This window comes from Poecile atricapillus, chromosome Z (assembly GCF_030490865.1).
Source record: "Poecile atricapillus isolate bPoeAtr1 chromosome Z, bPoeAtr1.hap1, whole genome shotgun sequence".
Classification (NCBI taxonomy): domain Eukaryota; kingdom Metazoa; phylum Chordata; class Aves; order Passeriformes; family Paridae; genus Poecile; species Poecile atricapillus.
The window spans coordinates 86,714,278-86,729,162 of record NC_081289.1 but is presented as its reverse complement, the minus strand read 5'-3'; the positions used below and the strand labels follow the sequence as shown (position 1 = coordinate 86,729,162).

At 41.2% G+C, this 14,885-nt stretch overlaps 1 protein-coding gene across 1 annotated transcript; it reads left to right on the top strand.

Moving 5' to 3' along the window:
• The first annotated feature begins 94 nt into the window (after positions 1 to 94).
• Positions 95 to 10,107, top strand: CDO1 (cysteine dioxygenase type 1). Its single transcript, XM_058827648.1, has 5 exons — positions 95 to 338; positions 2,492 to 2,569; positions 4,493 to 4,650; positions 7,026 to 7,195; positions 9,343 to 10,107. The coding sequence occupies exons 1-5, from the start codon at positions 157 to 159 to the stop codon at positions 9,370 to 9,372; spliced, it is 618 nt and encodes a 205-aa protein (XP_058683631.1). The 5' UTR covers positions 95 to 156; the 3' UTR covers positions 9,373 to 10,107.
• Positions 10,108 to 14,885: the final 4,778 nt, after the last annotated feature.

Sequence of the window (14,885 nt, the reverse complement as noted above, 5' to 3'; positions counted from 1 at the left end):
TCGGTGGCCGCGCTCACGGGGACGGGGACGGGCAGCTGGCCGCGGGCCCGCCCGCCGAGGCGGTGGTAGGCTCCCGCCGTGCCTCCCGGCGCATAAAGGGAGGCGGCGGGGGCCGGCCAGGGGCAGCGGCTGGCGGCGGCAGGGGAGCGGCCGGCGATGATGGAGCAGCCGGTGCAGACGGAGACGTGGAAGGCGCGGAGCCTGGAGGAGCTGGTCCGTATCCTCCATCAGATATTCGCCGAGGACAAAGTCAGCGTGGAGGAGGTCCAAACGCTGATGGAGTCGTACGAGAGCAACCCCGAGGAGTGGCTGCAGTACGCCAAGTTCGACCAGTACAGGTAGAGAACACCACGGAGCAGGGAGCCCCCGGCCGCGCAAGCGGCGGCGAGGCAGAGCCGCGGACGGGGACTGGGACCAGCAGAGGCGCAGGGCGAGCCCCTCCCGCCCCCGCCTGCACCCAGCCGACAGCCCCTGCGGCGGCGCTGAGGGGCCGAATGGCGCGGCCGCGGGGCGGGGGTCGCAGGGGGGCCGCGGTGGGGCTGGGGGCGGGGAGCGGGCGGGGCGGCCGCGGCCAATGGCGGCCTCGGGGCACGGGCGGGCGGCGGCCCCCACACGGTCCTCCGGCCCCGCCGCTCCCGCTCCGGCCGCTGCGACGGCCCAGGGAGACACAGCAGCGTGCCGGAGCCACCGACATAAGCGATTAAAGACGTAAAGACAGTTGGGAGAAAGAGCCCAGAGAAGCACGCCGGCGGAGCGGGTTTTGCGCGGGGCGCTGAGGAGGGCGCGCAGAGGGACCACGCACAGGGCGTGCTCGGTGTCTGCGGCGGAGCCGGTGCCTCATCGGCGGGCCGGGAGCCGCCTGCCCCGTGCTCCGACGTAGTGCAGATAGAGGCTTTCTGCTGCTCACCGGCTGGAAGGAAAATACCTGTTAGGGTTTTAACTCGCTCTGCTAGCACCTGATTTATCTCTGCCACTGTTGTGTCTGTTCGCTGTCTTAAATTTCAAGATAAATACATTTTATTAGAGTGTTTTCTTTAAAAAAAAGCCAACTCAATCACCCCAAACTCCAAAACTTTTCCTTTTAGCTGTGCCATTTGGGAAAACGTCATTCTAGCTTGAATTTTTTTAGCCTCCTTTCACCTCTCTGTGACTGTCTTGCATTCGGAATAAATCATGACATTTGTAACAGAACACACAGGAAACCAGGAATCAGTAAAACAAAGTGTGTTAACATTGGAAGTATGCATGGCAAGCTTTTATTTATCCATGTATTATTCGTTATTTATAAATTATTTTTTGTCCAGCCAGACCTGTACAGAAATAACAGCACTTGAAAAGTTCTGTTAAACGCCAGCATTGATTACTGGATTTCTGACATCATAAGAAAAATATATGTCTCCATAATATATGTACAGGTTGTGAATGCAGTGAGAGACAGTGTACAGATACACATGTTTGCTTTGAAAGTAGTTCATTATGAGCATCCTTGCTTGAGTAAAATAGAGTGGGCTTATGGGGATACTAATTTGAAAGTATTTAATTGATATCAGTGCACTTTCTGTGTGCCCTTGCTTGCATTTTTCAGGTGAGAATGAGGTGTACCATGGTAGTCATAAATATTTTCTTTACTTGATGAAGTGCAAATACTCATGACTACAGCTAAAATTACATCTGAAGGTCTGCTGAGCTACTTGTACCACAGCATCAGCCTCAGATGAGAAGGGTCACGCTATTGGAAGCAATACAGCAAAATCCAAATCCCTTCTCTACTGAACTTCTCAACAGAATGAGATGATCAGCAGTCGAGGGGAGGCTTATAGGAGAGTAAAAGGAAACAAACATAAGATGTTACTGTAAAAGAAATTTTGCTCTAATAAATTTTGTTTAAAAGTAGATGCTGGCAAAATGTCCCTCACAGGTGCTTTATCCACACAAAAATGCTAAAATACAAGACATGGAAACTTCAGGAACAGAGTGGGAGGACCATGTACAGGAAGTCTGACATCTTCATTCTTTGTTATTTTGGCTTCACACAAATGAGTTCTGTGTAAGAGAAGGAAAGCCAAGAATATCAGAAAAGGAACTGCAGAAGAATGTAACTATGTATTTTTCTTGTTTCATTGCAGTCCTCTGTTTCTAATTATAAGCCAGCTGCTAAAGTGACCTCATTCAATAACCATTTTGATGTGATCCTGTCTACCATTCTAGTCTGACTCACAGTTCCAAATCACTCCAATCACCTATGTGATTCAAAAGAAACATGATTCTAAAATATTAAATATTCATTTTTCATCCCAGAAAAAGAACTCTTGTCAAAAAAAGCAAAACTTATAAATACCATTTAATTTTTTTCCTAATTAAAACTTGGATTTCAAGAAAACAGAAGAAAAAGAGTTTTTGTATGTCACAACCTTTTTTCACATAATTTTCATATAATTTTCTCTTTTATAAACATATTAGTAAAGTAAAGAGTAAACACTTTGTATTTCAGGTATACAAGAAATCTTGTGGACAGTGGAAATGGAAAGTTCAACTTGATGATCTTGTGTTGGGGTGAAGGTCATGGCAGGTTTGTATTCAAAGACTATGACTTTAGCAAACATATAAATTCCCCATATCTTTCTCTGTCATACAAAATAGAGGAAAAAGAAATCAGTCCTATGGGAGCTGTCAGAAGATGTCTGGAAAGTAAGCAGTGCAGAGCTATTAGTCCAGCAGTCCTGAATATCTGCTGTAACTTTTTCAAGTTTGTACTTCATGGCCATTTTTAAAGCAGTCTTTTAAAAATGCATTGATTTTCTACAAAAGCTACGCTTCTCTACTGTCAGAGAAAGTTTTTTGTCCCAGAGGTACAGTGATTTATATTACCCTGTTCAACCTGTCCCATACAACAGACCCATTAAACACCCAACCTCAGAAGCAGGACTCAGTGCAGTTTAAATCATCTTTGCTCTCTCAGGGTGTTTAAATCTGCCTTTGTGGCAAGATGAGAAAAGTAGATTTGGATTAGAACTGCAGATAATGAGGAGGGAGCCCCTTTCCAGAACTGCTTGGCTTTCTCTAGGTTCATGCATCCTATCTCTTCCCTCAAAATGCATCATAATGCTTATGTGGCCTCCTGAGTTATGTGCCATAGAATGTATGCTTGGTTGTGTTGTCCTACACAATGCCAGGGCAGGATCTGTGTTTTGGAGGTCTTTCACAAAGTGTGGGCTAAAGCAAAAAATGCAATAGCAAAATATGAAGATTTTGACTGAATATTCTCACATCTAAATAGAAAACTTTAGGAGATGTTGGAACAGGTTTTTTTGCTTGTTGCATGTGCAGTATTCTTTAGGGGATGCCATAACATGATTCTCAGAGCAATATAGGAACTGAGCTCACCACCTCTATTCCTTCTGGGCTATTCCCACACAGCCTGTAATTTATGTTAAACTGTGTTTAAGTTGTGTGGGTATTTGTTACAGCTAGACTGAGACAAGTTGTTCTTGCTTCCTACAAGAAGGTCAGATTTTCTCATGTTTTTTGGAAAGACCATGACAATGTGCCATTTGTGAAGTGCTCTGTGCCTGAAGCAAGCTCTGCTCTCTCAGCATCTCAATCTGCAAGAAATCCTAATGTTTGTTGGCTAGAAACAGTAATGTAAAAGTGCCAAGTTTTTGATTGAAACTCATTAGTGCTGTACTTTGGAGGGTCAAATTCCCCCTTTTCCTTTGCCCCTGATGAGTGGAGAGCCCTCCCTTTGTCCTAATCCCATTTACTTCTAGAACAGTTAGCCCTGTACTTAAAAAAACTAACCCAATACTAAACTAAATATCTAAACCATATGTAATCTCTAAATGTGGCAAACAAAACCTGCTTCAGAGCAAGAAGGGAGATCAAGAAAGCAAACAAGTCCTACCATATTCTGTTCAGTTTTTATACATGAAAATGCCAGTGAAATTAACAGCTTAGTATACCTGATTGTATTTAGTACTATCAGAGTGAGAAGTACAGCTTTTTTTTTCCAACAATGTATGTGAATCCCAGCAGTAAAGGGGCTATAGAAATTAAGCAGAGTTAGCTTGTTTCTTCATATTTTGGTAGCGAGAATGGTGGATTTGCAAAGATCAGGTACACTTGCAATACTTATACTGCCCTCTGCCTGGGATGGTGGTAGAAGCATTGTTTTGTTTCTTGGCCCAGAGGAATTTTTGCATTCTGAAGAAATTTTCAGCCCTACTCCTTTCTCCAGACTCTCCTTGTATTTCTTCATATCAAAGTCATAGGTTGACCAGTATCTGACTTTTCTCCAAATCCAGATGTATGTGAACTTATCTCAATATATTTCTGTAGTAGCAGTTTTAAGTAGATATCCCTTAATGCATATCCCCTGCCCAATGGAATTTCATTCTCAAGCTTTGTCCCCATACAATATGCTACATCATCTGTCTTGCATTGAAATTAAGTATGCATATCACACTGAGTTTGGTTATTCTTTTTACATATATAGCAGTATCCATGATCACACTGACTCACACTGCTTTATGAAGATCCTCCAGGGAAATCTAAAGGAGACTCTGTTTGAATGGCCTGGGAAAAAAGGAAATGGTGAAATGACCAAGAAATCAGAACGAGTTTTGAGGGAAAATCAATGTGCCTACATTAATGGTAAGGTATTAAGCTCATTTTGACAATTATTGTCCATGAGTCTTATTCCTAACTGAAAAGTTCATCTGCTTATTAGTCTCCTACCTTTAACAGTATAATACCTATGGCTTTATGCACGCTTTAAGAATGTGACTCTTTAGACTCTGCACAAGCCTGTATGTAGATTCAGTAAAATAAAAGAACACCAAAAAAAGGTGCCTTTCACTCACTCTTAAAACACTGTAGCAATTGTTTGAAAATCCAGTATATTGGGTATCTCCTCTAGCCCAAGCAGCCTTTACTATTGTGCCCCTGATGATTATCTGAAATTACTTGTACTTGAATAGCATTTTTTAAAAATAAGAGAAGCAAAGTTTAGATAGCTTGATCACTTTTTTTTTATTTTTTTTTGTGCCTGAAGAAGTAATCCTTTTACTTAGTCGTGGAAAATTTATATTGAAAATGTAAAAGCTGTCTATGAAATAAAATGACCAGCCAGGAACAGAAACCTATAACCCTGCTACCTCTTGTCCAAATGAGCAAAGGACTGTAGTGCTGAAGTGCACTATGAGCAAAACTGAAATTCCCAGTATACAAAAAAAAAAGATACACAATCTTGAGAATGACTATGACTCCATCAGTAAGGTTCTTTAAATACCTAAATCCATCCATGCCATCATCACATATATCTGTAATTATTACCACCTGGAGCTTTGCTGGAGACCAATCTGGAGCTGCCATTCTGGCGTTATGTGTGCTGGTGCTATGAAAGACACTGCACATTGTGCTGGACCACCTTGAGTTCAACAGAGCAAGAGTGAAGCAGCAGACAAGCAGGTCGTCTGCTTTATATGTCATGAGTTAAACACTGGAGAATACACCTTGTGGGGCTGACCTTGGGAACTTCCCAGCTAGAGGGAGCCTCATGTTGGTTTGTTTATGAACTTAGCTGGGGTGAGGGCACTGGGGAGAAAGACTGGTGTTCTGCAGCCCTCTGTTGAAGCTCTGCCACGCTAAATGAAAACACTAAACTGATAGGGTACGAAATGCAAGAAGTGGCTTGACACATCTGCTATGCTCCCATGGCAGAGACATGGGTTCCCCGTCTCAGTCAGGTTTTCCTACATAGGCAGTTCTTTCCAATGCAAACAATTGCAGACTCTGTGCATCTTATCCAAAGCTTCCTCGGTTGTTTAAAACAAGTTTGGTATCCATTTCGCTGAGGCATTTTGGATCTCTGCCATGTTTCATAACAGATGTTTTGGCTTAAAACTAACACATTAAGCAAGCAGAAGGAGAACATTGACAGTGTGTTGATTGCCACAATTGCATCAATAGCAAGTGCCTTCGTGATTCCACTGTGTGCTTCTTGTTTGCTCTTGTACATAATGGTTAGACTGTGTTTATTTGAGTTCTCCATTAGATGAGCACAGATTTAGGACTTTCCCCCCCAACTGCTACATCCTCTAGTTAGATAAAGTATGTTAACAACATTTAGGGCTTCCAATCAGAGTTATAGATGTACTCATGACTCTCAGGGTACCATGGCTATGTTGCTCAATACCCGTCCAGGTATTATATAACAAATTCAAGTACAAAGGCCTGAGTTGTTTTTACAGCAAGGTCATAAATTAAATTCAAGGTCTCTCTTAAGTAACTCAAAACCTCCATTTTAGTGTAGAATGGACGTGGTTTGTTCCACTGTTTTGATTCTTCATACCTTACATTGTTATGTAATAGCTTGATCGTGCTTACTATTCAGTCATGCCTGGAAGTATGCCAGTCACTATTGATTAGTCACCTTATTGGAAAGAGAAAACAATAGAAAAATGTGTTCTCCAAACCAATATTCCCGGAAGGATTAATTAAGAAACAGAAGACTGCAGTAGAAGACACCATATCTCTGCCTGTAAGCCTATGCCCCAAATGCACATAGCTGACTTTTAATGTGACTGATATCCTTGTTACTTGCAAAGAATTAACAACACAAAAACTTTTGCCCCCTTTCTGCTTCTGAAGCATGTATAGCAGAAGCTCTCCTAGGAGAGAAAATGCACTTGAAGTTCTTTGGGAATGAGAGCTAGAAAAATACCTATGGCATGGTCTTCCTTAGTTTTCTTGGGATTTCTGTTGGCTTTTTCCTGTGACAGATAATCTAGAAATTACATGGACTGTGGAAGGCAACAACGCTTTTTGAATTACAAGTGTATTTAAGAATCTGTGCTAGGGAACAGTAGTCAAATTCTCTCTACTGAGTTACTCATTGCCCATAGAAGTGTGAGCATGCCTACTTTGCTCATGAGTTACAGTTTTTAAAGCATTTTTTCCAGGCAACTGAGATCTCATTGGATCTTCCTGCTAACATGCCTTCTCATTTTGTGTCTTTGCTGGTGAAGACTCCATTGGCCTGCACCGTGTGGAGAACATAAGCCACACAGAGCCTGCTGTTAGCCTGCATTTGTACAGCCCACCCTTCGATACCTGTAACACCTTTGATCAGAGGACTGGGCACAAGCACAAAGTCACAATGACCTTCTACAGCCAGTTTGGAGAAAGGACTGTCTGCGTAAGTAGGAGATGAGGTGCTCCCCACTTGGCCCTGGGCTCTGAGCTCTGTGGGGATGGGTGCAAGGGGCTGCCCTGCTGCCTGCACAGGCTACAGTGACTCTGCCTTGGGACAGGCAGAAGGGTCAGCACCTCTGCCCTTCCTGGGCCACCCCCGTCTGGGATCAGATAAAACCTGTTTCCAAATACTGTTTGATTTGATACTGTCAAGTTGCACTTCCCTTGTGTGGAGTTCCCAGTTCTGTAGCGTACCTCTCTTTCTGAGCAGAGGATTAATGAGACATCTGCTACTAGTTAGGTACCTTCAGGCAGCAAATGATGGTAAATACAATCTAGTCAATGGAAAGTGTGAAGTAGCTACATTGTTTTGGCCAGCATTAGTCAGGTGTAACATTTCCTCTCTAAACTGTTCTGCCAAAAAGGATCACATTTCAGGTTTTAAACCTTGTAGCTTATTATTATAAATACCTCTTTAATCAATGCAATTCTTCAGAATCACAATGTTCACAATGTTGACAAGTGAGACTTGCTCTGAGGGTAAGATTGTCTGTTGTCTGGGTTCCTGGGCAATGGTGTGAGATTTTATTTGGATAGGAAAGAAATCTTATGACCATTTTTGGAGCAACCAAGCTAGGACATGTGGGAGAGGTTAATAGGGTTTCAGCACTATTCCATGCACTGGGAAACATAACTAGTTACCTGTGGAGAAAGGGCTCATTCTGGATGTTCAGCCACAGATGTTCAAACACTGTTTAGTTTTGTTTGATACTGAACACTTTTGTTTTCCTTGAAGCCAGAAATTCAGTGCTCAGGAGTTTCCTAGAGTGAGTCCTTAGTCAGATCAATTTAAAGTTTTATATAGTTAAAAAGTACCATGTAAATTATTTCTCTGAAGCCTGTCACATTATCAAACAGCTGAAACACAAATTTTGACCTTCCCAAGTTTGAAAAGTCCTTGAGAAATAAATTTGAATTTATAGTTCAGATTTTAAAGGGTAATTAATGTGGAAGAATTCTGAACAAAATTAATGCAAGGATTCAGTGTTTGTTTGCTTTCTTTTTGTTTTAAGTCTTTATTGAATATTAAGTACATAACATAGTAAGTGAAACTAGATGTTTTGGCTTGGAGTGTTTCCTTACTCTGACCTGTAACTGTCTGGCAGTGTTTTCACCATTTGTGGGAAAGTGGATCTGGCTTACAGGAAAGAGCTAAATCTTAATCACTGGGTCTCTTTCATGAATTCCTGTAAATGGAATTCCATTAAAGAAGGTGATAGCAAGTCTGGACCATTCAGCTGCCTAAAATGACTTCATGCTACAAAAACCTTCTGGTCTCAATGACTTGGTTTCTGGAGAACAGACTGGAAAAGTAAACTTTCTTCTGCTTACCAGATCACAGAAGGACATAGTGAGGCAGAGATCTATATTTTACAAATACCAAGCGAGTAGTGTAAAGCATTTTTGTGTATCTTTTATGCGCGAGAAGATCAGCCTAGCAAAAGCACATTCAGTTCTTCCTCTTTGTTTTAATAATTTTATAGGTAAAACACACATGTAAATCTCTTGTGATTCCTGGCCTCTGGCCATGATGAAGTCTTGATTAACTTACTCTCCAGGAAATACAGAATAAGTTATATAGGTTTAATAATAAAAATAGTATGTGTGTCAAAGGACTTACCTATGGGAGTAACTGCATGGGTCAAGTACAAACCATGAAAATAATGATAGGAAAGTTTACCAATAGAAAACTGATTTTGTCTTGGGTGTCACAGCACACCAGTTCCTTCTGCCAGGAATTTTGCAGGGGAAGGCAGTATCTCTTTGCAGCCTACCTTCCAAGCTGGACATTCAAGCAGTTTCTGTTAAATGAAGTAGAACAAGCTATCAGAGAGGGAAGATAGGGAGGAAGTGCTCCTCAGCAGTCCCTTCTGTCTTGGGCTTACTCATTGTCCCCCAGATCCACCACAGACAGGGTAACTTAGTCAGGCACATAGTGCCTTCTACAAAACTCTGGCAAGGTGCACTGAAAATACCAGCTCCAAGTTTTTTGGATGCTGAGCTATTCTGAGAACAAATATCCACAAGGAGACCACGAAATAGGCAGTGACAGTCTCTTTCCTTAAAGCAACCTCTCCTCTTTCCTTTTAGGCTACAGGAGCGCCGCAGGAGAACAACTGAGAAGCATCAGCACACATTTGCATGAGACCTGCTGAATGTTTAACCAGGGACAGAAGACTTGGATGGCTAAGGCTGACAGCCAGATTTATTTCAATTCCTTGTACATTGGAGTACACTAGGGTAGCCTCCAGACTGCACGCAGTTTCCTCGAGAAAGTGTCAGTTATGGGACAGTAAGCTAACTAGTGCCATAACCTGCTTCAGAGGCTAGATGCCTTTTCTTAGGCTTCTGTTAGAATTAAGTAGTTTGTTTTCTAATTCTAACGCCTTTTAAACTCCACCTTGGATATTTCCATCTGAATATCAGAAATCGGGTTTTTAAACATCACCTGATTCTTCTCAATAGACCTATGGGGATGTATGCTCTCAATGTAATTAGTAAATATATAAACTTCTACGCTTCCAGTCACTTGTACCTATGGGTAGTACAGTAGATACAACTAACAGCAGTGCCTTTTTTTTTTTAATTAAGTCTTTTAGGTTTTAATGCTTTAGGCCATCTTTATAGTTTTGTGCATTTTTTACCTTTTTTTTTTTTTTTTTTTACAATTTAATTTGTCAGATCCTCTTTTAAATAGGAACAGAGAAATGCTTCATGCATTATGATTTTTCAAAACTGATTGCACAGACTTTTAAGAAGACTAATCATATGTAATTCAGCTAATGTCCAGTTCCCGAAGTATTCTTTGTAGCTAATGAAGAAGAAAATTGAAATAAAACTGTATTTCTGCACAGATTTCAGAGTTTTCAGCATTTTTTTCATGGTAACTAAAATACTCATCACGCTTCACCAAAATCCACATTCCTCATGAACATCTAAATCTTTTCCAAGTAATACACCATTAGGAAAGACTTTTAAAAGCTGTCAGTATGTCAAAAATGCAAAGAATCCTGACTTAAATTAAGTTTGGGGGAGTTGTGTCACTGAGTGCACTGATGTTTAGTTTAATGCTCCAGATTTAGTCACAGGGAAAGAATCATCTTGAAAAGAGTTAACTGTAATTAAACACATAAAAATCAGCAAAGCTGCCTGCATGGAGGCTATCCCATTCATTTAAAGCAGTTAATAGCATATTGTCATGTAGGGAATGTGTAGCAATTCTCCCAGTCCTGTAGGTGACTTCTGGTTAGTCAGAGAGCAGTTTAAATTGTATCTATATTGTGTTAAGATGCATCACATATTTCCCTCTGTATTGACAAGCCCAGGAAATATTTACTTTATGTGACCCCATTTCCAGAGAGACCATGTCAAATTTTTAGAATATGTTTGAGCAGTGTAACTGTTTTTGAATGAACTTATGCCTTGTTGTGAAAGTGTGGCAGCATGAGAGATGAGCTGAGGCTGGCAGTCTGGCTGTCCAGCTCGTGCAGAGTCACCTACATCTCAGGACTATGTCCAGTTGGATTTTGAGTATCTACAAGAACCAAGGCACTACAGCCTCTCTGTGTTTTTGGTGTTCTATCACCCTCATGGTAAAAAAGGCTTACGTTTAGACAAAATGTCCTGCCTTTCTGTTTGCACCCAATGCCCCTTGTTCTCCTCACCCTTCCTGCAGAAAATTAGCAGATTCACTTAACGAATTTCAGTAACATCAGGCTTTTGCTTACTAGGTAGAATTAAAGAGCAAACTCTATAGTTTGTAGATCACATGTTCAATCAGGCCAGGGGGAATGGCAGATGAGAGAGACAGCCAAGAAGGCACAGTAGCAATGAGAGCAGCTAGCTGTTCTGGGATGCATACACACAGAACCCCAGATAGTACTCCAGCTAGTCACTCATATGCCTAGTAAGTGAGACAAAGGAAATACAGGCAGAAGTGATAACAACAATCTACATTAATTGTCCCAAATACCATTTAGCCACAGTAAGCATGATATTGTACACTGCATAGAATAACACAGGAATTTAAGTGTTTCAGAAGAAGGTGCCTACCAGGTATTTGTGTCCTCCACACCTCAACATATGGGAGCTAGCCTGCCCAACATAAAGGGTAGAAACACAGGAAACCTAAAGAGGAATGCTTATTTGGGACCAGGGTCCTTAGAACACACACCACAGCCACCACCTTTGCTACTTCCTAAGCATTAGCTATGCATGAGGTGCTCTGAACAGCACAAGCATAAAGCTACTACCTACTAAAAGCAATATTCAATCAACAAATATCAAGTAATATAATTATCTTTCCACTCACACAAATATGATCATATAACTTGTTTAAAATACAGGAACCAGTAATAGCAAAATAGTATTTGCACACTATTATGGCTGAACAGCCAATGTATTAAATCCTCTAGCATATGAATGTGCTTTAGCTTTGGAACAGTGTTAACTGGCCATCTGATTAGGTAGCAGTATGCTGTAGGCTGACAATTAGATTTTATTGGGCAATGAACAGATGTTTAGCATTTCATATGCTTTTACCCGAAGGGTGCTATTGAACAGTGTCACTGTAAATTGAAGAGAGTTTTAGCATTACCTGGGTTACCACTAAGATCCTTATGTGGTGAGAGATACTGCCTCAACTCATCCAGGCTGGTAACAGCAGGAGGGACTCAGCCTAAATATGATTTGATGCATTAACCAAGACTTCAGTGAAGGAGCTCCAGCAGAAAGACATAGGGAGGCAAAGTAATGCCAGGAGTGGAGTGACGTGCAATATTTACATAAACTCAGCAAATTCCAAGGGTGTGGTGTTTTTGATTTGGAGTGCTGTTACTATTAAAAAATTAGCAAGACGAGAAACTGTTTATCAAAACATGTTTGAGATGGGAAAGCTCTATAGCAAAGAGTCACTGGGAAGGCATATGCCATATGCAAGGGCAAAGATGACAATGGGGGCTCTCCAGGAATGGAAAGGCCATCTCAGTTTATTTGGCTGTGGCTGACAAGGGCTAGATAAACTGAGACTACAGACCTGTTATGCGTAACCAGCAAGTGAGCAGCTCTTTTACCTCATATGCCTCTAGCAGAAATTATTGCTCAATGAGGGTCCTTTGCTGCCTGAAGAGATTCTTAATGTTCTTGTGGATACTTTCCCCTAGAGTTAAATCTTGGCATACACAAATCAATTGTATTTGTTATTTAAGCCTTGAGTCTCTTGATGTTTGAACATTGTTCATCATTGTCCATTGTTGATGTATAGAGGAACACAGAACCAAAAGCCACCCTATACATAACCCTTCTTTCATTACCATTTTTATTTCCTTAAACCACAAAGACACAAAATGTGCTATTCACTAGCTAGTCCCTGTAGTTATTTTTTCACACTCCTCTCATGACTGAGAGAAAGCTGTGTTGCAAGAATATAGCCTTCCCAAGGGCAAAAGAGGTGACCTGCCTACAGCGACTGTTTGCAGAGACAAACAGAACAAATCAAGCAGAAGCTCAGTGCTTTTCAACCATACCATATACTCTGCTCTTGCCAGTTTAGCTCATGAAAGATTTCACTGTCCTTAAATGTCAGTCTTATGTTCTGTGAATGGAGAGTAATTCCTTTCACCGTGGCTGGTAAAGGAAGCAAAACCACCATGGATTAACTGTGCAGATTTTCAAGACTAGTTCTGACATTTGTAGCTCTTATGAAACTAAATCAATAATTTTATCTCAAATCTTTGAACCCTGTGATGCTTAAGACTACAGCATATATTTTCAGGGATGAAATGGAATGACCTCCAAAATAGGGATACACAAACTCTTCTGACCTAATTGATCTTTTGTGCATGCCACACAAAAAACATTTGAGGGTTTTTTTGACAAGAAATGAAAACATCTTATGCCTTTTCCAGATCTGTCTCCCCTTTGCTTTTACTCTCTAATTCACAAGAAACCTTTGGTACAGAAAGATAAGTACATTATTTTCTCTTAAAAGTTACCTTCTTGACATTGAAGGTGTACCTCTTTCCTCTCTCATTGCAGGCTGCGAGGAACACATAATGTTAAAACTAACTCTATTTGCACTTCACTTCCCAGGAAAAAATTCTTTCCTGAACCACAAAGATAAAGTGTATATGCTGTTCATCAACTTGTGATTTGGTTTATTTTTCATGCCTATTCTATTCTTTCAGGCCCCTGTGCTTTCTCCCAGGTTTAGTTTAGCTGTTTGGTTGACCTGTGGTGATGAAGAACATTTTAAAATATGATGGATAAATGTGAATTAATGTATTTATTAGGAGATGAAACATCATTAACCTACTTCTTTAATTCACAATGATTACAGAAACAGCATAAGAGGATTGTGTGGCACATGCTACCCTTATCTGGCCAATTTCCCTGAGATCCATGAATCACATGAATCACAAAGCTACCATGAGAAAAATATATTGCCTGACCAGAATGCAAAATTTCTGCTGCAAAATGCAGCTACACTTGTTCTCTACTCCCACCCAGTATTCAGAATCAGATCCTCAGGATCTCCTGTTTGTTTTTTTTTCATTTGCCTTTTTTACCTTTTTTTTTTTTTTTTTGTCTTACAAAATCACACTGTCAATGCAAAGTGTTTGATTTTCATTTTAAGTCATTGTCTTGGGAAGCTCTGAGAGCCACAGTCAGAGAAAGAAACCTCCCCTTCTCTCCCTAGCTGAAATTTTGCCCCAGCAAAATATCCCCTGTTAACTAGGAGCACTTTGATCAAATTGGGTTGCTGAAAAATGCTTCTTCCCTTGTTTCAATCTGCAGGAAGGTAGATAGCTTCTCCATTAGAAGAATTACTAAACTGCTGTGTGAGTTCTTGAAACCAGATACAGAAACCTATTGATCACTCACTCAGTGGATGGCCCTGAAGGTGCCTAAGCATAAGGACAGGCATTTCTGAGGGACAGAAACAGTTTTGGACATTAGTGAACTACTCTGTAAATGCTGAGGGTCTGTTGCTACTGCAAAGACCTAGTTCATGCTGAGATCTGGTTATATATGCTTATGGAGTGCATGGTTTGAACCTTTCACTGGAATATTGAAAAAACCTCCTGGAGGTACCCAGACCTGTGGCATGTATTTATTCCTCTGTCATAGCTAGAGCTTTGAAAGAGCCAGAGATTGCTTAGATGAGAATATTTACCAAGAATATTCATAGGGAGAAAACATGCACTTGTAAAAGTTTTCTTCATAGGAAATGTGCAAAATGGTCCTGTTTAAGCTCAGATGCTGGAGGAAACCTTATCATCTTCTGTGGAGGCTAGCTTTAGAGCAAGCTGCAGGCCCCATGGCCTGCCAGCCCTGCCTGAGAGCTAGCCTGAGAATTTCATGGGAGGATTCAAAACAATCCTCAAAGACAGAAAACAGCCTGCAGGTGCTGTTTGTCTGTTCCCGTGTTTTCCTTGCAGGAGAAGGTCAGGGGGTGGTAAACCCCACTGACCAATGATGGTAATGTAGCACTTTACTAACCAATAAGAGTTTCCTTTCTGTACTTTCCACAAACTAGTCTGTATAACATGACTGTAGCAATAAACTAGAGATTCTCTCCTGTTCTGACTCCCTTGAGAGTCCGTGTCGTTCTTCCTGCCGTTCCCAATTAGAAC